Consider the following 26,002-nt stretch of genomic DNA (forward strand, 5'->3'; position numbering starts at 1 on the left):
GCAGCTATACTGGGGGCAACTAAACTAGCTATACTGGGGGCAACTAAACTAGCTATACTGGGGGCAGGTATACTAGCTCTACTGGGGGCAGCTATACTGGGGGCAGGTATGCTAGCTATACTTGGGGCAGCTATACTGGGGGCAACTAAACTAGCTATACTGGGGGCAACTAAACTAGCTATACTGGGGGGCAACTAAACTAGCTATACTGAGGGCAGGTATACTAGCTATACTGGGGGCAGCTATACTGGGGGCAACTAAACCAGCTATACTGGGGCAACTAAACCAGCTATACTGGGGCAACTAAACCAGCTATACTGGGGCAACTAAACCAGCTATACTGGGGGCAACTATACTAGCTATACTGGGGGCAACTAGCTTCACTGTGGGCAACTATACTAGCTTCACTGGGGGCAACTATACTGGGGGAAACTACTAGCTATACTGGGGGCAACTAAACTAGCTATACTGGGGGCAGGTATACTAGCTATATTGGGGGCAGCTATACTGGGGGCAGGTATACTAGCTATACTGGGGGCAACTAAACTAGCTATACTGGGGGCAACTAAACTAGCTATACTGGGGGGCAACTAAACTAGCTATACTGGGGGGCAACTAAACTAGCTATACTGAGGGCAGGTATACTAGCTATACTGGGGGCAGCTATACTGGGGGCAACTAAACTAGCTATACTGGGGCAACTAAACCAGCTATACTGGGGCAACTAAACCAGCTATACTGGGGGCAACTATACTAGCTATACTGGGGGCAACTAGCTTCACTGGGGGCAACTATACTAGCTTCACTGGGGGCAACTATACTGGGGGAAACTACTAGCTATACTGGGGCAACTATACTAGCTAATACTTTAAATTACAGTTAGCTCCGCCCTCATCCGGTCATGACCACGCCCATTTTTTGCCGCGAAGCACGCCGCAGGTTGTGGCCACGCCCATTTTTTAGGGGGGGGGGGTGTCTTTTAATACTCAGCACCGGGTGCCAAATGCCCTAGGTACGCCACTGAGTAATAACAATGGTTAATTTGCATATATTCAGCAGCAGCTCACTCCAACCTGAATTATCGCAAATTCTTTCTGTTTTAAGAAAGCAAACTTTTGTTTTTCTTAACATCTTAGTAAGGGGGCTTTTAGGACCATTGTAGTCCCTTACACACTCCAATGAGTTCTGGTTCACCATGAGCTTGCTGGTTAGTCTGTACCTCTTGGTGTTACGAGCCCTATTCCATAGAACCAAATTAATCCATGCCATGCACTGATGAGAATCAAACAATCCAAAACAGTCTGTATGCATGTTGGATTATTCTGGCTCTGTACAAATTAACATGCTGACACATCATTGCATTCCAGCGGTTCTGGAGGTGTGTTTAGCTTCTAAGGGTAACAAAGGTTAATTTGCATATATTCAGCAGTGTTGCTCTGGGAGACATCTCAAGCTCACTCCAACCTGAATTATTGCAAATTCTTTCTGTTTTAAGAAAGCAAACTTTTGTTAATCTAGTAATAAGAAATACTAACTTTGAATTGTTGTCCAGATCTTGAGAAATGTCATCCACAAGGTCACTCTCAGATGACTCATGAGCCATGGACTTGTACAGTTTGCAGGCAACCAGTGCTTTGGCCATTGTCTCCTCCCCTCGTTGCCACAGAAAAAGAGCCATCTTTTGCCTTTTCATCAGCACAGCCCAAATCATTAACTCGTGGAAAGGGTACTGGAAACGGCTAACCTCTGGATCATCCACATCAATGTCTATCTCCTCTTCCTTTTTCTTTTTCTTTTTCTTCCCTTTAGTGGGAGGCTCATCATCCTATTGAATATCAATGAAACAATGCTGTTATAACATTTAAAACTTCATTAATTGAAATGGACATCTTCAACTTTAATCTCAAAACAGTGGATGGCTTTTTGATAGTCACTGGCAGAATAATTTGAAGACAGAGAGCATATTAATATACTTAGGTAATAAATTCTAAAAAATCAGATAGCGCTAACGGATATTGTGCATCAATTAACAAATTTATTAAAATTATTAAAAGTAATCGGCGGTTAAAAACCCAAAATTTTCAGGTGATCGTGATATTATAATGGGTAGACGTTAAATATCAATGGTTCAAGGAGAGTAATCATTCAATGTGGACGATTTTTTATCGAAAAACTTCATGCAGAGGTAATACTCTTCAGTGATTGATAATAAATAGCATGCTAGGCAATTTGCACCTTATGGATATAAGTGACTTGATATTTAGGCATCCAATGAGCATTCCCATTAATGAGGTAGTTGAACACAAAAGAACGCTTGTTATTGCTGGGTTCTGTGCCTCACAATATAAGTCAATGGTACCTGAAGTTCTTCACTAAGCTTAGCCTGCTGGAATGGTGCTGGTAGTACACTCGAAGTAGGATACTCACGAACCCCGTGTTGAGTTAACTTGTAGCATGTAAGCTGATCAAATTCTGCAGGGGGAGCCGCTCAATCTCATTGGCCCCGGCCGGCGGCACAGTGAGAGAGACTGACGCGCTGCAGAGTGGATACTGCAGGGTCGGGCAGACTGCCCGGCTCTCGGAAGAGAAGCGGTAGTGTTGATACACGGACTCCGTATCTCCACACTCCGTATAGATGGTATGCTCACGCCTTCTTCCTCGTTGCGTGTGACATCACACGTATTGCCTGAAGCTGACGTTTCGGAAGGTACGCCTTCCTTTCTCAAAGCTGGCAACACGAAGAATAGAAGGGGCTGTCTCTTATGCTGTGCAGATTCGCTTGTTGTCATAGTAACAGTGATACAAATCATTCAAAGGCGAACAGCTCTATCTCGCTGTTAAGGCCATATGGTTTTAGGGTATTTAAATTGTAAATCCAGTTGGATTCTCTCCTGGACATCTGTTTAATAAAATCTCCTCCTCTCCATGGCTTTAATACTTTCTCTATCGCACAGAACTTTGTTCCCTTAAAGGAACAGTCATGATGTTCTTTGTAATGGGCTGACAATGGATGTTTACTGTTCCCCTTTAGTAAATTTGCACAATGTTCTCCCAATCTCTCTTTTAAAGTGCGCTTCGTCCTCCCCACATACTGTCTAGAGCAGGGACAGGTAAGTACATATATGACCCCTACTGTATCACAGTTCATTACTGTATTTATTTTAAATACTTCTTTATTAGATGTTGAGATTACCTCACTTGTTTTTTCAATAGGTAAACCACTCTCCCTACATGCTCTACAGAAACTGCATTTTCTGAAGTATCCTTGTATTTTCATACTTCTCTTGGGGTTCTTAACTGTTGGGGCCACCAAATTTCCAATGTTCCTAGATTTTCTAAAAACAGGAGTGAGGAGGTCTTGAGACCTACCCCACTCAAGATGGACCCACCCCCCACTGCCACTAGTAAAGATGATATAGTGGAGAATCTCATTAAGCAAACCACTATTGGGGGGGAGGTTGATGAGCAGGCAAAGGGATCAGCAGAAAATCATAGCAGCAATAGCCACTCACAACAAACATCAGAGAGGACAAGTATGGCAGACAACAGTCGGGCAGTTAGTGCCATTCAGGAAACCAAGACTATTTTGATCAGCAGTGGGGCAATAGGATGTGAGGAAAGATCAAACACTTCAAACACTTTAACCATTGGACAGACCCAAGAGGAGGAGATGCAGACTACCACTCATTTGGTCCCTACACATAATAGATATGAAGCACTTGGGGCTAATCCCAAGAGTAATATTCATTTTTTAGACCCCTGTACCAATTTAAGGTTTGGAATGCCAAATTTTCAACGGGAGACGAGGAGCACCATCAAGCAACAGCAGATGCGAAAAGTGCCACCAGACAAGAAACATCAACAACAAAAAACACAACAACAAAAAACAGAACAACAAAAAATAGATCAGTACATAGACAGAAACAGACGCACAAACTCAGAATGCGAGGAAGGAGGGGGAGGGGACTCTCTAAAAAAACCCGCCAAACAGAGGGGGAGCAACCACAACAAATAGGAATGGGGGAGGATGGGGTGTTTAACCTCAGTCAAAGACCAATTTCTGGGGTTGAACACTCTATACTGGCAAAGGGCATGAAATTTGCCCCTTCCAGTAAGCTGAATAAATTTGAAGCATTTATTAGTGTTAAAAAATTTATGAGGAATTTATGTCTAAAAAAACATTTTGCTAAGAATGTTCAGGTGAGGGAGACCGTCAATTCTGAACTAGATCCATTTATACACTCCGGTCTAAAAAATAAATCTAGGTTTTATCCGCTAAATGAATCTAGCAAACCTATGAATGCTTTTGAGACACTGGTACTGGAGGATTTAAATAAATTGAATAATCACTTTGTGGACAATTTGATGCCGATGGAGAGGGGAGCATTGAGGACACTGCAGAATGATGAATCTATCATTATTCGCCCCGCTGATAAGGGAGGGGGGGTTGTAATTCAGAATTCAGAACAATATCATGTAGAGGCCCTACGCCAGCTTTATGATGACAAAACATATCGAGTTTTGAAATTGGATCCAACTTTAAAGTTCCTCAAGAGATTGGAGAACTTTTTGAAGGAAGGTAAACAGAAGGGAATTATAGATGAAGATGAGTTTGCATTTTTATATATAGATAAACCTAGAATTCCAGTATACTATCATCTTCCTAAGATTCATAGGACCCTAGACAATCCCCCAGGAAGACCCATCATATCGGGGATTGGATCCATGACGTCCAACTTATCGAAATATATAGATCAATATCTACAGAGAATAGTAAAATCTACTCCCTCCTATATTAAGGACACCCGGCATTTTCTCAAAACCTTAACAGATTATGAATGGACTGAGGACTATTGGCTCTGTACATTGGACGTGGCCTCACTTTATACGGTAATACCACACACCAAGGGGGTGGAGGCAGTACAATTTTTCTTAGAGGAAGACGGCACTTTGGAAAAAGAGCAGATTCAGTTTATTTTGGAGGGGATCTCCTTTATATTGAAACATAATTATTTTAAGTATGGTGAGGAATACATCCTCCAGAGCACCGGGACGGCGATGGGGACGCGGTTCGCTCCGGCGTTTGCAAATTTATACATGGCCCACTGGGAAAGGTTTATTCTAGGTGGCCCCATGGGCCCCGGAGCCGCCCTGGTGCTCTGGAGGAGGTTTATAGACGATGCCTTTTTTATTTGGAAGGGCACTCAGGAGAAGTTAGAGGAATTTTTAGAGTGGATAAATGTCAATGAATATGGTTTGAAGTTTGCGGGTGAATTCAGTAGGGAAACTGTTAATTTTTTAGATCTTACATTGTTCCCTGAAAATAATAAAATTCTGTAAGGCTTGGTGGTGTATTCTCCACAGTCAGCATGCAACGCATGGGCTGACGTGAAGGAGGTACACACACTAGCACAAGGAAACAGGCTATCCCTAGTATAGTGGAGGGGAGGACTGACTCCAATAGGAGATTGTGGCGCACAGAGCCAGTGCAGATCCGACAGCCACAAACAATACTTTCGCTATAACGTCTCAGCGCAAAGTAGCGCTGAGCGCATAAACCAGAACTGAGGAAATCAGGACAGGTAGTCAGAATGAACGCTTGCTTAATTAGCCACTACTTAGTGACAGCAAGCGTCCACAATAAAACAGACTGGAATGAGGCAGCCAATGCGTTGCGGTGATGGCGTGCCTCACAAAGACAGGACAGGATAGTCAGGAAATAGCAGGATCAAGATAGATGAACGTAACACAGATAAATATACAATAAGTATGTTTTCCTAGCGTATTACAATTACAGCTATCAATGAAACTATTTGTAACGTCTGACTAACATATGTATATATCGGCAATGAACCGATATATGACATAAGCAGGAACACTGACTTAGACTGGAACAATACAGGGAACAGGACTCAAAAGGATTCGCTATCTCTTCGCAGAGATGAACGCAATCCACAAATGGTAACAGAACAGGATTCAGAAGGATTCGCTATCTCTTCGCAGAGATGAACGCAATCCACAAATGGTAACAGAACAGGATTCAGAAGGATTCGTTATCTCTTTGCAGAGATGAACGCAATCCACAAATGGTAACAGAACAGGATTCAGAAGGATTCGTTATCTCTTCGCAGAGATGAACGCAATCCACAAACGGTACGCGCAACCTACCAAAACGTGCTGGAAAGCTGACTAACTGCACACAGGATATAAACAGTTCGTGTACGTATACATCAGCGACACTGATGTATCAACGTAACACAAATACAAGGAAAATAATAAACGTGCTGGTATGCATATATATTGGCAATGAACCAATATATGATGCAAAGACCAGCAAAGTATCTTTAGAACAAGAAACACGATCGAGGGCTGAAGCGACAGCAAGACAGGCTTAAACTGAAGCTATGAAAACCCAAGGAAACCCTGCAGGAAGCAGATTTTTATACTGAGGTCATCCAATGGGAGTAGACATGCAGATTCCCACACAGGTGAATGATAATCAGTCACAAGCTGACAGCAGGGAAAGACAGACAAAGCTATGCAGCTTGCATGGAAAGACATCAGAACTGCCTGAGCTGCAGCACTACTACTTCCAGCAACACCTGCTGCAGCAGCGATCATTACAAATTCTGACTAAGACCTTCCTGAAGCCAGTAGATACCAACAGTTATATTAATATGGACAGCTGCCACCATCTGAAGTGGCTCACCAACATACCGCAAGGGCAGTTCCTGAGGCTGAGGAGAAACTGCTCAAAATTAACTGATTATGAGATGGAGGCTGATACTTTACAGGGCAAGTTTTTACAGAAGGGATATCCACAGGAGTTGGTACTACAGGCCAAGGAAAAAGCGGAAAGTAGAGACAGGGAAGCTTTATTGGAGGAGAAACTACATATAGCTACACAGGATACTCATCAACTGGCTCTAATTATGAATTATTCATCACAGGCAAATAAAGTAAGGATCATAATTAATAAGTACTGGAAAATACTAAAAGACCCTATCTTAACCCCTTTGCTCCCGGTTCATCTAAGAATCATTTTTAGAAAATCTAGGAACATTGGAAATTTGGTGGCCCCAACAGTTAAGAACCCCAAGAGAAGTATGAAAATACAAGGATACTTCAGAAAATGCAGTTTCTGTAGAGCATGTAGGGAGAGTGGTTTACCTATTGAAAAAACGAGTGAGGTAATCTCAACATCTAATAAAGAAGTATTTAAAATAAATACAGTAATGAACTGTGATACAGTAGGGGTCATATATGTACTTACCTGTCCCTGCTCTAGACAGTATGTGGGGAGGACGAAGCGCACTTTAAAAGAGAGATTGGGAGAACATTGTGCAAATATACTAAAGGGGAACAGTAAACATCCATTGTCAGCCCATTACAAAGAACATCATGACTGTTCCTTTAAGGGAACAAAGTTCTGTGCGATAGAGAAAGTATTAAAGCCATGGAGAGGAGGAGATTTTATTAAACAGATGTCCAGGAGAGAATCCAACTGGATTTACAATTTAAATACCCTAAAACCATATGGCCTTAACAGCGAGATAGAGCTGTTCGCCTTTGAATGATTTGTATCACTGTTACTATGACAACAAGCGAATCTGCACAGCATAAGAGACAGCCCCTTCTATTCTTCGTGTTGCCAGCTTTGAGAAAGGAGGGCGTACCTTCCGAAACGTCAGCTTCAGGCAATACGTGTGACGTCACACGCAACGAGGAAGAAGGCGTGAGCATACCATCTATACGGAGTGTGGAGATACGGAGTCCGTGTATCAACACTACCGCTTCTCTTCCGGGAGCCGGGCAGTCTGCCCGACCCTGCAGTATCCACTCTGCAGCGCGTCAGTCTCTCTCACTGTGCCGCCGGCCGGGGCCAATGAGATTGAGCGGCTCCCCCTGCAGAATTTGATCAGCTTACATGCTACAAGTTAACTCAACACGGGGTTCGTGAGTATCCTACTTCGAGTGTACTACCAGCACCATTCCAGCAGGCTAAGCTTAGTGAAGAACTTCAGGTACCATTGACTTATATTGTGAGGCACAGAACCCAGCAATAACAAACGTTCTTTTGTGTTCAACTACCTCATTAATGGGAATGCTCATTGGATGCCTAAATATCAAGTCACTTATATCCATAAGGTGCAAATTGCCTAGCATGCTATTTATTATCAATCACTGAAGAGTATTACCTCTGCATGAAGTTTTTCGATAAAAAATCGTCCACATTGAATGATTACTCTCCTTGAACCATTGATATTTACCGTCTACCCATTATAATATCACGATCACCTGAAAATTTTGGGTTTTTAACCGCCGATTACTTTTAATAATTTTAATAAATTTGTTAATTGATGCACAATATCCGTTAGCGCTATCTGATTTTTTAGAATTTATTTATTTTTTTGAGGTATTGGGATACCCTTGATCAGAGTCAGCTGCTTCACTAGTGGCGCAACACTTCCAATATTTATACTTAGGTAATAAGTTGTGCTATAAAGTGAATTCAAATGTGTGCACTAAAGACAAGCTAAAAAAAAGTCTGCAACTTTGTCAGATATACTATCTGTTTTCTTAACATTTGATTTCCCATATTCTAGCATGAACACATAAGATCCAGCGCAGGAGATATGGGCGCAGCCGGCACTACCATAGACCGTAATAGGAATTACAGCTATAGAGGCGCACAGTGAGTAACTTCAGTGCCGTCAGAAGACGGAGCTGAAGTTACTTGTAAGATACTATAATTCGGCAGACAAATTACATCATTCCCTACCATCCACGTGGACCTGGAGGGGGAATAGTAATTAACGCCGGCGGGACTTGTGCAGGAGCAATGTAAGCCGTATATCTGCTCTATACTGCGCCCAGGTCTCCTGGCGGCGATTTCACTCGTACTCATTCTAGCAAGCCTCCTTCCTCCAGCACTTACTGTACGTGCATTGGAGATGCAGGAATACCATTTGCTGGCATCAATGATGTAGATGCTGAAGTACGATCATTTGGGACACAGAGCTCTTGAAACCCTTTCACTCTTCCTCCCTGTGGTTATGTCTGGGGCAAAGTGAGCCAGTGATTTGTATGAAAAAAATAAACAGAAAGCCAAGAAGCAATCAAGTCAAGTCTTCAATTAAGGCATCCTAGTCTTTGGCTTGTTTGCGAGTAGCTGTGCACATGTACACATTCTATTAATATCTGTATTAATGAGATTAGCATTTTCTAAACAACTACAATTTCCCAATAGATGGGATGACTGGACAGGTTTTGTGAAATAATCGTATAGCTTTTGAAATGGATGCTAAACATCTGGCCAGAAACCGTAACCAGTCTTTCCCATGTATATGGAGAGGCCACAAACTATTGGAGCAGCCTCTTCCTTGTGTCTTCCCCAGTTGACATTGTCTACATTGTCATATCAGCACCGTTTTTGTATTCACACATAATCAATCAGTTGAGAGCTATTGACCAATCAAAAGAAGGCCAATGACTAAGCTTTGATTGGTCAGTAGTTGTGCTTTTAATGACATCCCTGTGGCCAGTCAGAGGCCCTTTTTTATGCTAGGCATACACGAGTCGATGCGCCCTGATCAATCGAGCCACTGATGGCTCGATTGATCATTTCTGACAGGTTCGATGACCCGCCGGATCGATTCTCCGCTCGATTCCCACGGGCGGACAATAGCAGGGAATCGAGCGGAAGATAAGGAAGCGCCCGTGGGTATGAACGGGAATCGATCCGGACGGCGGCGGGGACGAGCGGGGACGCGGCGGGAGTCGATCCGGTGGCTAATCGAGCCGACCGGATCGACTCGTGTATTCCCAGCATTACATCTGAGAGGTCACTTCCAGGAATTTATAGATTATATTTATTTAAAAGTGCTCAGGGAGGCAGCCACAAGGAAGAGGCTGCTATAATTGCAGTGGTTCGATTAACCGTTGCAATATGGATGATTATGAAGTCTCGAAAAACTGCCTCAATGACACAACTGAATTCTCAAGCTTTCTTTTTTTAAGCAGTTGCTAGCTTCTCTTAAAATTGTCAAATAATTCTTGCTTTGTGGAAATGAGAATTGTTCTTCAAGCTCCAAATGTAGTTTTATGATTTCTTTTGGTGGACCTTATTTAGTGGTTTTTATATCCCAAAGATTTCTGTGCTTTCTACTTTTGGTTTTGTGAAAAAAGTGGTGAAATAAAAGACACAGATTTTGTCTATCAAAGATGCGATGAGACATTTGTGAAAATTTTCCCTTCCCTGCTCCCACCAAAAGCTTCTACAAACAAACACGTATTAGCAGTGTATTGTGGAGGTGTTCACGAGTTCCTACCCTATTTCCTTTACCTTCACTCAATGTACTATTTGGGTTATGGAGGTCAAATACAAACAACAATACACTACCATTGTTTAACAAAGCAAAGGTTTGTGCTTTTTCAAATTCATCAAATGTGCCATTGAAAAGGAAATCATCACCTGTGTGAGTTCATAAACGTCTTGCTGCTGCGGTACATGCAGATGCACTATAACTATGAAACCGTGGAGAAGAGGACCAGGATCTGGTAACAGGGTAGAGGCAAGGGATGATGGGAACTACACACATAGATCCTAACAGAGAAACATTGGGGAATGTCATAAGCCACAGGTCACAAGTAAACATTCATGTAAACTCTTATGGTGGCCATACATGGTACAATAAAAATGTTCGTTTATTCGATCTAAATGATCGAATCAAATGAAAGTTGAAAATATTTTTTTTTCGATCAAGAAATTTGAACGATTTTCCCATTTTTTTGAGAAAAATCAGATCGGACATGCTGGAAAAATCTTTATATTCGATCTAACGGAATAATCAAACTAAATTATCTAATCGAAAAAAAATGAAAAATTGTACCATGTATGGCCACCTTTAGGTAGATAAACATAAATTACAATACACTTGAAGTTACAGCCTCAGTTTAAGCACAGTTTTATCATGTATTTAATTGAGCACTATTGAAAATAAATTATGCATAAAAAGTTGTATAAAACATTGTAATTTTTGTAAAGGAATACTACCAGTTACAATATTTGCAGGCCCGGATTTACCTCACAGGAGCCTATAGGCACAGATGTCCTGGCACACTAGACTCTGCCTTCCATGTACCTACAGCCCCCCCACTGCACCGCACTGCAAGTGTGATGGCTGTTCGAGCTGTCGCTTTTCCCTTACCCGTCATAGGTAGCTACAGGCGCCCCTTAGCATTAGGTAGCCAGAGGTACCATCGGTATTAAGTTGCGCCCAACTGAAGGAGGATCTCCTCAGTGGAATACAGAGAGATGGGTTAGTAACCTCTCATTTACACTCTGCTCAGGACTCTGCATAGGGAAGTAGGGAAGGAAGCACTCGAGTAGCAAAGGGAGACGCCTTTCTATCATCAGGCACCTGTAGGCACGTGTCTACAGTGCCTTATGGTAAATCCGGCCCTGAATACGGTATTTGATATACCCTCAGTGACTGACAACTGCCTTTCTGCCCTTAGCTGAAGCCAAGCCTCTTAAATTATTAAGGGCCCTTTTCCACTGGGTGCATATCTGAAAATTACATTGCTTGTGTTTTGCCAACCACTACAGCACTGTAATTTAGATTTAATGCAGCTTTTCCACTAGTGAGATTACATTTTCCAAATCGCTATCGCCAGCCTGCTGCATTTTTGGTGCATTTTGCTATGCGATTTTACCTGTGATGCAGCAATTTTCCTACAGTTTATTTTCTCCCGTTGGAAGTTCAAATGCACCGCAATTGTGTTGCAGACATGACGGATCACGGTAAAACTGTGGTGAAATCACGGTAGTGGAAATTGAAGGAAACGCGATCGTACTGAAGCGCAATCACGCATGCGATCACGTTTCCTAGTGGAAAAGGGTCCTAAAAGCCAACCTTGGCTTATGATAGACTGGTAAGAGTGCAGAGAAAGTGAGCAGGCAGCTGGAGATTGATGAGAGGGGAATTAGGAACTATGATTTTGCTGTGGTTGGTATTTTCCTTTTTTTTTAATATATCTTGCATTGATTACACACTAGCTAACACTACTGCAACTATGATAATATATGGGATATTTAGCCCTGGATCTTGTTTCGATGTACTGTTTAAATACCAATGTAAATGTGCAATTTGCTAACAGATTGCTAAGATGTCATCTTTACAAATATACAAGACTGAATGTTTAAAAAAAAGTTACTTACTTCCATTCCAAGAAGCTTTAGGGCTTTTGGCTGCAATGAAAATAAATAAAAAATATATTTTACTAATATACTTGTCACAATCATAATAAATCATGTTGATATATATTCCTGTGAACCCTAAGTATGATTCTTTTAAAAAAAGTTTTCTTTAAAATGTACTAATTTCAAGGTTATAACATTTTATTTGACAATCTAATTATGAATATGTGCATCCCACATGTATATTAATATCATTGGAAGTGCTAGCAGGTTTTTGGATCACATGAGTTAGACTTACCCTCTTTGGTCCAAACAAATTATTGTAAAGAGTTCTGAAGGTCTTTCTGGTGTAATGACAGCGATAGGCTCCACCCATGAGGTACTCAAGCACAAGGCCTATGTCAATCAAGCTGACATGGTAATCTGGAGGAAGATTACCCTATCCAAAACACAAAAACAGAAAGCACAACTGAAACTATAGGCTATTGTTTCAAAAACATTTACACTGACTGCATATGTTCCAAATAACATTAATGGTGCATAATTAGCATAACAAAGAACCAAACTAATGTTATTTTCCACTTATGATACTTCAGAGATAAGTAATAAAATGACAATGTTTGGGGTTAATAAGGTGATAAATCCCTATGACTGAGGAATCAATTAAACAAATAAATATCTTGTTGCCCATAGAAGCAAGAAAGCAAGTTTCAAGATTTTTTTATCTATTTTTTTTTTGTTATAAACCCTCTAGCTGCCATGTAAAAAAAATCTTTCTATAGACAAATGATGACATCCACTTATTTTTAAGTATGTGTTTGCTTGAAAATGGTTTCTTTCAAAGCCTTTAGCTTGTGTAAAATATTAACCTTGACAATATATTTCTCATTGTCTGTCATACAATAAATGAATATATAACTGAATGGGTTATGGAGGCACTCAGAAAGGGATAAAACAATTAAAATCTTTTGTTGGTTATGCCTCTTCTTAGTGCATCATTCTTCAAGTTCAAGTAAATCGCGTACTACACTCAAAAGATTCCTATGATTCCTTGTATTTTGTTCCCTCTCCTGGTGTATCCTGCAAATAATAAATTCATTTGATTATGCTAATTAATTGTCCATTGATTAGGCAGATGATACAGGAAGCCAGAAAGCTGAAATGGGAAATAATGGTGGCACCTGTCTCCTGGTGGTTTATGTAGGTGTGTGAATCACATGACTGGCTGGACTGAATTAGAAACATTTTAGCTTATAAAACAGTTATCAAATTTGTACATCTATACTTTATTTAGCTGGTTATATGGAGTTCTTATTTAATACTGGATAAAATTTGAACAATTTAAATATCACTTCAAGTTTAAGGTAATTAAGAAACTCTAATGCTTCTAAGTTCACTTGAGTTCTTATTCAATACTGGATAAAATGTGAACATTTTAAATACCTTTCTAAAAGCCTGATATAATTTAGAAGCATAAATTTAGATATTCACAGATTTGATCTTCAACTATGTACCTTCCTTTTATTTTCATGTTGCATTATGTAGGAATGTGTAGGTAGCAACAACAGTCTGTTATCTATCTATCTATCTATCTATCTATCTATCTATCTATCTATCTATCTATCTATCTATCTATCTATCTATCTATCTATCTATCTATCTATCTATCTAGATGGAGAGATAGATAGATAGATAGATAGATAGATAGATAGATAGATAGATAGATAGATAGATAGATAGATAGATAGATAGATAGATAGATAGATAGATTACGTATATGTTGGCAGCTAAACTTTTGTATATCTTCTCCATGGAAAAAAATCTCATGGTTACAAACCCAGGAAAATAAAATCAAACCTTTTTTTCAAGATGTGGAAAAAGTTAATTATTAAAGAGACTCTGTAACAAAATGTTCAGCCTTATTTCTTCTATCCTATAAGTTCCTATACCTGTTCTAATGTCTTACTGCAGCCTTTCCTAGTTGCACAGTGGCTGTATTATCTCTATTATATAATCTAATCTTTTTTCCTCTGATGGCTTTGTCGGGCTCAGGCACTCAGGCAGGAATGTGCTGCTCTGTTTGTTATAGGATAAAAGCTATGCACACCCTCTCCACACCCCCTCCACGCCCCCTCCAGGCTCTGTGTGAGTCACAGACTGAGCTCCTCTCAGCCTATCACATTCTTGTTAGCAGCTATGTCAGCAGGGAGTGGCAGAAACAGCACAGAGGGGCCCAGGAGAACATAATATATAGAATGGTATGCTTTTTATTGTAAGAATTTTAGAGTACAGATTCTCTTTAAGCACTTTACCAGAGAGGAGATTGACAATTTGATGTCTAACGTCACCTTAACATTATAGTATTGCCTTGGGCAGTTACAAAGATCTCTGAGAGTGTTACAAGTTAGGTGTCTACAGACGTCTAAATGGATACCGCTTGCTGATTTTTATTTTTTGATAGTTTTGAGTATGATGGCTGACTTTTATATATATTAAGGTTTGGAATTTGGCACAGTGCAAGCCAAAGGGAGGAGGGGTCACTTGGTTTTCTACACATTATTATAAATAATGTCATACTACGTGGGTGATATGGACGATGAGTAATTAAACATTTTTTCCTCAAATAATTACTGTTTTAATACTTATACATATATTTCTACCAATGCCATATGAGTGCAGGATCAAATCAATTCAATATTCTGTTTAATCCATTTAACCATACTACATATTTGTTATATATAATCTCTATATGACAGTGTTTAGTGTATTGCAATTTAACCATGGATGGATGCTTACTTAAAAACTATTGCTAATATGCATCAGCATCATAAAACGATTACACTCATGAGCAGCTAGTCCATAATGTATTCCGAATCTGCACTACTACACAGAAGTACATTACCATTTATAACATGAAAAAGAAATTCACCTCCAAGTTAACCCATCCGAATCCCCTAGCCATTCTCTGCATGGCGATGGAGCGATGATGATGGATGATGGAAAATAAATGAACATGTTGAGATGAGAGACAAACATGAATGCATGGAAAATATCTCATGCGTATTTTCCTAGACAATGAAACCAGTGACACACATAAAGCACATTTCCTCAGACAATGCATCCAATTCAGTAAACATTATTGGAACCTTTCATCTGTAGTCATTGGATTAGCATAGGGCTAGTCTCGGTAAAATTACCAAAACTTATTAAAATTGAAACGTACATTAGTCCAATCAGAAATCATATCTCCTTTAACTGACTCCAGTAAAAGTGGATATCTTCCACTTCGAAAAACATTATATATTCACTGGTTGACCCATTACTACTAATGGATTCACATTGCATGATATATGCGTTCTACTTGCAAAATACCTGCAGCATGTTAGTATGTCATACAGCGCATTAGCATAGAGGAAACTGCATTTATACATCAGCAATGGGTCCCACACATGGGCATAGGCTGACTGGTTCCGCTAACACACGCATGGGCTAACCAGCAATGGGTCCCACACAAGGGCATAGGCTGACTGGTTCCGCTAACACACGCATGGGCTAACCAGCAATGGGTCCCACACATGGGCATAGGCTGACTGGTTCCACTAACACACACATGGACTAACCAGCAATGGGTCTCACACAAGGGCATAGGCTGACTGGTTCCGCTAACACACGCATGGGCTAACTGGCTCAGCTAACACTCTGTGTCAGTGCTTTATTATATACCATTCCAAAATTAGCTTTTAATTGTCTTTTTGTGGCTGTTTACTTCTAAGCATTCTGGTGGTTCTATATTTAAATATAATAAAAAAAAACCTGAAAGTTTGATAAGAACTGGTTCACCGGCTAGAAGAAATTCTTTGCATATTGCATAGATGTTTAATCTAAAGCTCCCTCTGCTCTGTGTAATAATGCTGTTTCGTTCTATATACAACCCTCACAGATGTTCACTAAAATGTGCTATCATAAGATACTGAATATAACCAAAGCTTGGGAGACATTGGGGTATATACTGATCTTTCATACCTTTTTTACATCTCTTACAAGATAGTGGAGAGTATTTGGAGGACCCAGTCTCTGAAAATAATAATACAAATAATTTTGATTATTTAAAAAGTTATAGGAGAAAACAGTACAGGTCAAAAGATACAAGGAAAACGAGCACTATAGATAGGGAGGTATCAAAGATACATGAGAAAAATTTGGTGTGAAATAACTCTTGAGATAATATTTGTGCATTGTTGCTGTTTTTTTTTTCTTTTAGTTTAGTAATATGTGTCTTGGGAACTCTGATTTTAGTTCCAATATTACTTGAGATATAGGCCCATATGCAATTCACTTTTTCTCCTGAGTTTTCCCCAAAGTGATATTTTCACACCTTTTAAGCCACTGGCAAGCAAGAAAATGCTCAAAATAATTTTGATAATACATTTTCACCAACTTTTGGGTGTTTTTTCAATTTTAAAATGCTGAAAATTATTTTAAAGAGAAGATGAAAATTGTCTCTTAGGAGATAACTTAGGAGAAAAAGTTAATTGCATACGGGCCTAAGTTCTTATAAATGAACAATAACAATTCTAAACAGTAAAATAGTCAAATAGCCATCAGCCCCAATCTCTTCTTCTATGAGTCTGTGCTATGGACCTCTTAAGATGGCCATATGAAATACAATGGCCCATATGCAATTCACGGTTTCTCCTACGTTTTCTCCTAGGTGATATTTTTACATCTTTTCATAAAATGCCTTTTAAACCACCAGCAAACAACAAAATACCGTATATTCTCGCATATATGCCGAATTTTTGACCCCCAAAAAGTGGCCCAAAAGTGGGGGTCTTGGCATATATGCGAGTCATGATGCTAAAGTGTCCCCCCTCGCTCCGGTATGTGCCCCCTCCGCTGGAGCGGTACATGTAAAAACTGTTTTCCCCCCTGCGGTATCTGCCTCCTCTCTGACTCCGAGTGGATTCCTCCCCGAATCTCCTTCCTGTGATTTTCAGAGCTTCCTGCACTTACTTGTCCAGTCCTGAGCTCCCGAAATGATGTAGAGGGGTGCCGAGTGCCAGCATCACATGTCCGGAGCCCCGTAAGCTGTCTGCGGGTAGTGGAGAGCTGAGTATCAGCATCACGTGTCCGGGGATTCCCTTCTTCTCTGACACTCTCACTGTGTCTCATATCTATGACGCCATCTAGTGGCGTCTTGAGACACAGTGAAGAAGGGAATCCCCAGACATGTGATGCTGATACTCAGCTCTCCTCTACCCGCAGACAGCATTACGGGGCTCCGGACATGTGACGCTGGGACTCGGCACCCCTCTACACCATTACGGGGGCAAATCACAGGGGTAGGGGGCAGAGACTCGGGGAGAAAACAATTATATGCATGTACTGTTCCAGCAGGGAGGGGCATGGACATAGCAGGGGTACATCATTTTTAAATAGCCACAGAGGTACTAGGGTGGGAGGGGGTGCATGGGCACAGTTGGGGGGGAAATCACATTGAAGAGAATCATTCTGATCCCTCTTGTTTTAAATAGCAAGGGAGGCACCATTGCTGTTCTCAGTCTGCTGTAACAAATGTATTCTTGTGACAAGTTTGTTGGACCTGCTTGTCTTTGCATAGCAGGTCACTACTAAATACTCTGATCACAATGTGGGAAGGGGGTCTGCCTAACATTGTTGGGCACACATGGCTGTGGGGAATGGGGCTGCCTAGTATTGGGGTCACATCTGGTTATTTATACTGGGGGTGGGGTGGGCTTATTTACGAGTCAATGACTTTTCCTGCTTTCTGGGGTAAAACTTGGGGGGCCGGCTTATATGCGGGTTGGCTTATATGCGGGTATATACGGTACTCAAAATAATTTTGATAGTGCTTTATCGGCAACTTTTATGTACTCTTAAATTGTAAAATGCTTAAATTTTTTTTTAAAGTGAATCTGAAAATTATCTCCTAGGAGACAACTCAGGATAAAAAGTTAATTGCATATGGGCCAATCTGCTCAATTACACATTTGATTGGACAAAAATTGTGTTTTCCATTGGCACCATGTCCAACTCGCAATCAGTATTTTGACAGACAACAGGAGAACCATAATGGCAGTTCGTGGTGATGTCGATTGCATTATTGGTCAGAAGCTAAGTTGTATAGCGTATGGCCAGCTTTATACTGTGTCTGTATGGGAGGCTGCAATGGCTTGAATGAGGGGCTTAAATCCCTGAGCTGCACTCTCACAAGCTCAGTTTTTAGGGACACTTAATACAAAGTGATTTAGTTAGCAGGACCTTCCCCTAAAAATGATGAATGTCACAGTGTCCACCCCAGTCATACTTCATAGGCATGTTCAAGCAATGGCAATGCATTCCCGTCTTCTACTCACCGTATTGTAAAGCTCCTCTAATCTTGGAATAGTCAGAAAGCGCTGCATGTTGACTCCATTCTCAATTAAAAGTTTCACAAAATCCACCCGGTCTAAAACCAATGCGTCCATCATTGCTTGTTCTAAAGAATTCACCTTAAGAGAAGTTACATATATTTTTTTTAATTACAAGCAAAGTTACTTACTTGAAACATGAACTGAAAACTTTACATTTTACAATATACAATATTTGTAAAGGAAAATAACATATAATCAATAACATACCACAAATTATAGGTGTGAAACCCCAGATATTAGTTGTAAGGTGGTATCAAGTTAATAGCAGCAAAATACAGCAAATGATGAACTTCATCAAGATAAGAAATCAATCGGGAAGTACCTCTCCCCACTTGGTCTCAATCAGATTTAAAGGGAACATGAAGAGGGATATGGAGGCTGACATATTTATTTATTTTTAAACACAACCTGTTACCTGGCTGTCCTGCTGATCCTCTATTTCTAATACTTTTAGCCATAGACCCTTAGCCTTACCATAGACATAGTACCTGAACAAGCTTGCAGGTCAGATGCTTCTGGCACAAATCTGACAAGATTAGCTGCATGCTTGTTTTAGTTGTGTGATTGAGACACCACGGATGCCAGAATGATCAGCAGGATTGCCAGGCAAATGAAATAAATATGGCAGCCTCCATATACTTCTCGCTTCAGATTCCCTTTAAAGCACACCTGAGCTTCTCCAATCTCTGCCTGCGCAGATTGCTACTACATCTGAACATCACTTCAATTAATGAACTGCTTCAAAGTTCATAGACTGGCTTTGTGGTGGCCAATAGATAAATGGCAGATTCATAAAAGTGACTAAAATTGCCCATGTTTACCCACTTCAGGTTCTAGGTTTTTTACCTGAGAAATTTGGCATTTCAGTTGTGCCGCTATTGATACAGCAATAACTTTGCCAAGAAGTTGTTTCATTTTATAGTCATTCAACACATAAAAAATAGGCTTAAATGCAGAAGATCCATGTTTTTTTCATTTTTCACCATCTCTATTTTTCACATGACGCACTATTACCGGCACGCACTGAGCGGGGCTGTGCGCGAAGTAGCTCTGCACGGCCGTTAGTGCGCGCAGAGCTACTTAAGGGGCACTAAGAGGCTTTTCACAGCGGCGCTAACACTTAGCGTCGCTTTGTGAATCAAACCCCTGTGGGAAATGCTAGTGTGAGTGGAGCATCTTCAATATATCCAATGTTCACACTTTTTAATAGTGAGAGCAATAAGCTTTTGTTAAAATGGGGTTTTGTTTTTAAAAATGGACTTAAGTCATGGGGTTGTGAAAATTAGTGCTTAAAGGACAAGTGTTCAAGTGCCCTTTAAGGGGTGAATGGGGTGAGGGAGAGGAGGGAATAGAAGGTTGATAGGAGGGAACATCACAGCAAGCCCGCTTCTTCCTGTTTGAAAATTTGACTTTAGCCGGAGTGATTACAGGGATAGGGGAACGAGGAGAGAAAAGGACAGTTCACCGAGGTATGGGGATCCAGCATGAGCATTCTCTGAGCTTACCTTAGGCCTTAGGTCAAGTGTAATAAATGTATAAAAATGAAATAAAAAAATCTCCTGGATATGAGAGTGGAATCTGCAGGGCAGTAGGACACAGGGGTGACCAGAACTGAAGCAACATGCATAAAGTTTAACAACGCACCAACAGAGGACCAATCCCCAGCTGTTGTGCTGCTGTGCAACACCTCTCCAACAAGGTGGTCATGCTGTGTAGACAATTGCTTGGCTGGGTAGAGCTGCTGCAATAAATCCCTAACAATTATCCAGCAATGGTGGCACTGAACAAAAATAATGTTTAATTTTTCTGGTAAGAGAATACTGACTTACTAAAACCGAAATGATGGGGAATTAACAGATTTTACATCAATCCAGAAAATAATTTCATAATTGTAAAATACATAAGTATTCTGTAATAGTACATAAAGAAAAGAGTACAAAAATATATATTTATGTACCCAGTTGAGAAGCTCGATCTTCCTTGGGTCGGTCTCCTCCTCTGGCTCCTCTTTTCCCTTTCCCTTCTTTTTCCCTTTGGCCTTTCCTCTTGGTACTTTAGCTTGAGCTGCAGGCGATCGCTTTTCTTTGTCCTGGAGGGCCCCATCAGCTGTTGTAAGGCTTCCTAAAGGCTGGCATGTGCATTTAAAGAAGAAATGTTGGCAGCTTTGACTTCAACATCCCAACAGACATAACAATTCTGCTGCTACTAAATTGTTGCCCTCCATATTTAAGCTGTGCACGCATGCTAGATGAAACTCAGCCAAGGCAGCCGGTAATGACTGCTTCTAAGAATGTAGCTCCCAATGCCCCCAACACCTTGACCAGTGATCAGCCAGTGGGTCGACTCTGCGAAGCACTGGCTGAGAGCGTTGTTTTCCCCAACCACCCCACTGTTTGATGTCACTCATGCCACTATGTCGGCTCTCTGCCCCCACATAGCAACAGAACTGCAAGCTAGTCATGCATCTGTGCTGCCCCAACTGAGCAGGGAAACCTCTCTGACTGTATCCTGCTATTGCTGTGCCTTCCTTTTCTGCTATGTGTGTCCACTCAAATATATACGCTATCACACATTGTATGTTGTATTACCCATTTTCTCAGCTAGTTGCATGTTATAGTTTGCCTGCCTAATGCAATTTTAAAGTGTTACAGAACAAGCTTTACACATGTAATTGGAACGAGGAGTTGGCAGGGGCAAGCCTGTTTTACACTCTCACAACACATTTTTTTTTTCAAGAAGCTGCAATCAGTTAAACACAAGTAAGGAAATCAAAGCATATATATTGAAATTATAGTGAGGTAATTTGGGCACCGGGTGATGATGACAGTTAGAATATTGGTAATATGCTGTCACTGATATTGATATTTTTAACTTTGTAATGATACTTTTGTTAATACTGATGTTCCTTTTTGCTCGGCTATCCCTAAACAATTCGCTTCTCCTTCTTAAACCCTAACCCTAATTTCACACTAATTTAAGCACTTTCCCCTAATGGAAATTGTTTGTGTATTGTTAATTAATGCAGATTTTCTAACATATACTGTACATGAAAGATGGGAGTCTGAATTTATTTTACGAGTGAAAGAATTGCAATTTTATATTTCACCAGCAGAGGGTGCTCATAGTGAATGCTCGAGAAACCTGCACCATTTGGAAAGGAAAATTCTGCTGAAACATACAAAGGCCTAGTGAAGTGCAAATTTAGACACTATTCATACAGAAATCAGTCAAAACTGTAAAATAAATAACATAAGGCAGAGCAGTACATGTTGAACTATCCATAACTACAGCAAAAAACACAGTTTTATGATCATCAAAGGGCAAAATTTGTAGTCTTAAAATGTTCAACTGATTTTTAGCATGACTAATTATTAGAATTGTATATAAATGTCATAGAAAATGACTGTGTTTCTTTGTATATGGATCTGAATTGTAGGATGATGCTTCTTACACAGGTGTAAGATCAATCTTACCGGCCATTGGTGACCAAACACAAAAATTTGGCTTCGTGCGATATCAACCCGGTTCCAGGCTAATGCTAAACTAAGCTGGTCAGGAGCTGATGCATTTGTACCTTGTGGAAACAGGAAAACAAAAAGTCAAGCATCATTCTGATAACTATTTTATTACACGTGTAGCTGTAGTAAATATCCCATTCCCCATACACCCATTCCCCATACACCCATGACCACATATTGTATTATTGTATTGTGTGTATATTACTATTTGCTAGGGAGGATTGCACAGAATTTGCGGAATTCAAAACTTTCGCATCAGCATTTTGCAGTTTTGAGTTGAAATTGATTCCAATGTGAGAATTCTGACAGTTGTGGAATTTCGAGTAACATGCAGTTTTTTTTTCACATGCATAACATGCTTGAAGGACATGAAAGTGAAAATTCTAAGCAAAAAAGAGAAAATGCTAAGTGAACTTGTAACTTACTGGGAACATATTTTTGCAAAGTTGGTAAGTGCAAAAATTACATTTTGATTTGTAATTAATTTGAAATTCAATGCAGGATTTCATTAGCACTCATCAATTCTCAACATCTCTACTACCGGTAATTACTGAATAGAAAAGTATCTCCCAAGCTACCAACTTGCAGCTGAACAGGGTACCTGACACTTGCTGCATGTGACATTATTATTATTGATTTATAAAGCGCCAACATATTCCATGGCGCTGTTCGTTTGCTACTCGTATGACTTTGTTTAATCTGAGAATTAAAAAGACAAACAGGAAAGTGAGAGCATGTATTATGCCCCATGGAAATGACAGAGAACCTGTCTTTCACTAAATTAGCTAACAGAACATCATTGGGAGACTGAACGCTGTAAAGATAGCTAAGAGCTAAACTTAAAAATGTGCCTGGTAAGGTAAAAACATATAGATAGGTGATGATAATGATCAGTTGTGTGTTATCTTTTGTGCGGTGTGTAAGCTTTCTAATTCATACTTCTCTGACCTCTGAAATGGTTACAGAAAGTGTGTGTCTCCTTTCCATTTACATTACCTTCCTCTGTGTATGTGAGAATGACTGTTGGTTCCCTTCATTTTTTGTTGTTTTGGAAGTTTTTGGTTGTTTCAATCACTTTTTAGTAATCAACTTAAAACACACTGTATGAGCAGGGCCGGTTGAAGCTACAGTGGGGCCCTGGGCAAAATTAACCTGGGGGCCCCTACTCCTGCAGCATATTGACCCCGCTGGACCCTGAGTGGACTGTTGCCCTTTTCCTAAATCTCCCTCCTCAACTTTACTGTACTCTCCAGGGCCCATACACTGTTTTTGTCAGCATAGCACTGCTCCAGTCCATTCTCTCTTATCTTCATACTTGCATGGATGCCTCTTCTCAGTGACCCGGCACATGTTATTGCATTATTACCTGCAACAGTTTATGGAGAAGAGGAAGTGAGCGTTCATGAAGATGGAGATCATGGATGGAGCAGCACGCTGGACAGGTGACCTGCTATGTTGACAAAACTTTGCAGAGGCCCTGGGGAGCACAAGTCAAGGGGAGACCTGGGGGGTGGGGCAGCAGAACCTGGGGGCCCTGGGACAATAGCCCCCTTTGCCTCTATAGTAGCGCCCGCCCTGTGTAGGAGGACAGATAGTATCACATATTTCCATAGGCCTTGAAAAGAGGGGACAAGAGAGGGAAAGGAGCAAGAGCTGAGAACACCAAAACGAAAGGTGCAGCGGAAGGCTTAGGGTATCCAAATGGGTTCTGTATTCTTTCCTGCTGTCTTTTTAGTTTTTAGTATAAAACAGTATATGGAGCAATATTATATTAATCATGTACCTTTTAAAAGAGCTGTTAAGATAGCCATTTCAATGTCTTGCTGACCTTCTGATCCCATACGGAAGACAGTGATCTGTGATGGAGAATAGAGATATACAAAGAGCAGTCAGTAGACATCATATACATGATCAGGAAATTCAATTCATGTGAGACTTTAAGTATTTCTATTTAGGTATGTTCAAAGTACAAAGTCATTCCAGAAAACAAATCAGTATAAAATGCACATACTGTATTTAGATCCTTTATGTCAAATGTGGTGAGTTGGCAATCACTGCCTTAGAGCCTTTCTTAGCTCACTAAAAACCTGGTCTTATCTGATTATGCAGGAGAACAGAGGCGCCAAAAGGATAAAAGGAAGCTAAATGAGCTTAAAAACCAAATTCTTGGTAAAAAGAGGAGGTAATGGTGGACTTACCTCCTCCAAGTAGACACACAGCGACTGTAGTAAACACAGTCAATATATTTTATTTGTGAACTCCAAATATGCAACGCGTTTCGCAGGTTTGATCCCGCTTCATCAGGCAACAACAACGGAGCAACAGCATATGTGGTCAGTAGAAGAGCCAGGCACCTCTGTTAGCTCACTAAAAACCTGGTCTTATCTGAGGTGTTGCTTCCCAATACTATTGGACAGACTTTTATTTATTCTGTATTTATATAGCTCTCACATGTTCCGCAGAACTTTACTGAGGATATAGCCTACTGTCCTCTGAGGATAGTTATATGTCCATCATAGTGTAATGCCTGGGGCCCACTCAGAGTCGGTTCTAGCTACAAAAGTAATGCCCCCCTACAGCAATGCCACCCCTCTTGCAGCCTCCGAAACCTACTTCCAGGAGGCCAGGACCCATCCCACCTCGCTCCCAGCCACACAAAATCATTAAGTGTCCATCTTATGTCCCCAAAAGTATGTTTGGTGAGCCTTTTATTCCCCTCCTCCTTTCCCTTACAAATCCAGAGTGTACACACATTGGGGTCTTACCTAATCTAGGAAGGACACAGGAGGCAGCACTGCACTCTACACTTCAGACCTCTCCCCACAGCGCTTCTCTTCCTATGTCCCTGCAGGCCTGTATGGGGTCACTATAGCTGAAATGTACACACACCTTGGGGGCCCTTACAAGCTCTGGGGCACTGGGGCAATTGTCCCCTTTGCCCCTATGGTAGCACCGGCCTGAGGCCACTAGAGAGCTTTTATCACCACTTGCCAATCAGTGATCAGCAAAGTGCTGCAACAGCAAAAGCCTAAGGCTCAACACACACCATACAATCTTGATTGTTCAATCTTACCACTTTCATGTAGTATAAGAGCTTATCCAATCAATTATTCCAGGTATTTTCGTTGGCCCTTATACTACATAGATTTGGTAATTCTGTACAACCAAGATTGTATGGTGTGTGTTGAGCTTAAGAGGGTTGTTCAACTGCAGTGTTGCATGCAGCAATCTTGATGAACAGTCCAAGAATCTTTACCAAAATTGCGGGATTCAGCACAGGGTTTAAGCGCCGTTAATAGATGATAAAAAAAATGCCACTAGTTGGTCATGGCCCAAATTGATTTCTGGCAGAGTTTATCACTTTCAGTGGAGTTTGCCAGTGATCTATTGCTTCAACATATCCAATCGATGACTCAAAATTAAGGAGGATAGACGAGGATAGATGGCCCATGGCCTTGCACTGCATCAAGCAGTATACTACTTATGATTCACTAAGGGACATCCTGCCATTGGGCGCAGGGGGGCATAGTGCACCGGGTGACAGACAGGAGAGGGGTGTCACAAAGGCCCCCCACAGCGACACACTGGGGGCAACTATATTAGCTATACTGGGGCAACTATACTACCTTTACTGGGGGCAACTATACTAGCTATACTGGGGCAACTATACTACCTATCTGGGGAAACTATATTAGCTACCTATACTGGGGCAACTATACTACCTATACTGGGGCAACTATACTACCTTCAGGGGGGCAACTATACTACCTTCACTGGGGGGACTATACTACATACACTGGGGCAAATATACTACCTACATTAGGAGCAACTATACTACCTATACTGAG

The 26,002-nt window shown here is 40.8% G+C and overlaps 1 protein-coding gene across 5 annotated transcripts in view; it reads right to left on the bottom strand.

The window, feature by feature from the left end:
• TRPM1 (transient receptor potential cation channel subfamily M member 1) overlaps nucleotides 1-26,002 on the bottom strand; it is a 299,961-nt gene that overhangs the window by 73,594 nt on the left and 200,365 nt on the right. For 3 of the 5 annotated variants that reach the window (XM_068275588.1, XM_068275585.1, XM_068275584.1), the window contains exons 9-17: nucleotides 23,938-24,010; nucleotides 22,110-22,210; nucleotides 20,594-20,764; nucleotides 18,580-18,714; nucleotides 16,226-16,276; nucleotides 15,132-15,167; nucleotides 12,501-12,641; nucleotides 12,224-12,253; nucleotides 1,536-1,825 (exon numbers count right to left, since the gene is read on the bottom strand). In XM_068275588.1, coding sequence (XP_068131689.1) covers nucleotides 1,536-1,825; nucleotides 12,224-12,253; nucleotides 12,501-12,641; nucleotides 15,132-15,167; nucleotides 16,226-16,276; nucleotides 18,580-18,714; nucleotides 20,594-20,764; nucleotides 22,110-22,210; nucleotides 23,938-24,010 — 1,028 coding nt within the window. The remainder of the gene's footprint in view (nucleotides 1-1,535; nucleotides 1,826-12,223; nucleotides 12,254-12,500; nucleotides 12,642-15,131; nucleotides 15,168-16,225; nucleotides 16,277-18,579; nucleotides 18,715-20,593; nucleotides 20,765-22,109; nucleotides 22,211-23,937; nucleotides 24,011-26,002) is intronic. The other 2 variants (XM_068275587.1, XM_068275586.1) reach the window with 1 other exon arrangement.

This window comes from Hyperolius riggenbachi, chromosome 3, assembly GCF_040937935.1.
Source record: "Hyperolius riggenbachi isolate aHypRig1 chromosome 3, aHypRig1.pri, whole genome shotgun sequence".
Classification (NCBI taxonomy): domain Eukaryota; kingdom Metazoa; phylum Chordata; class Amphibia; order Anura; family Hyperoliidae; genus Hyperolius; species Hyperolius riggenbachi.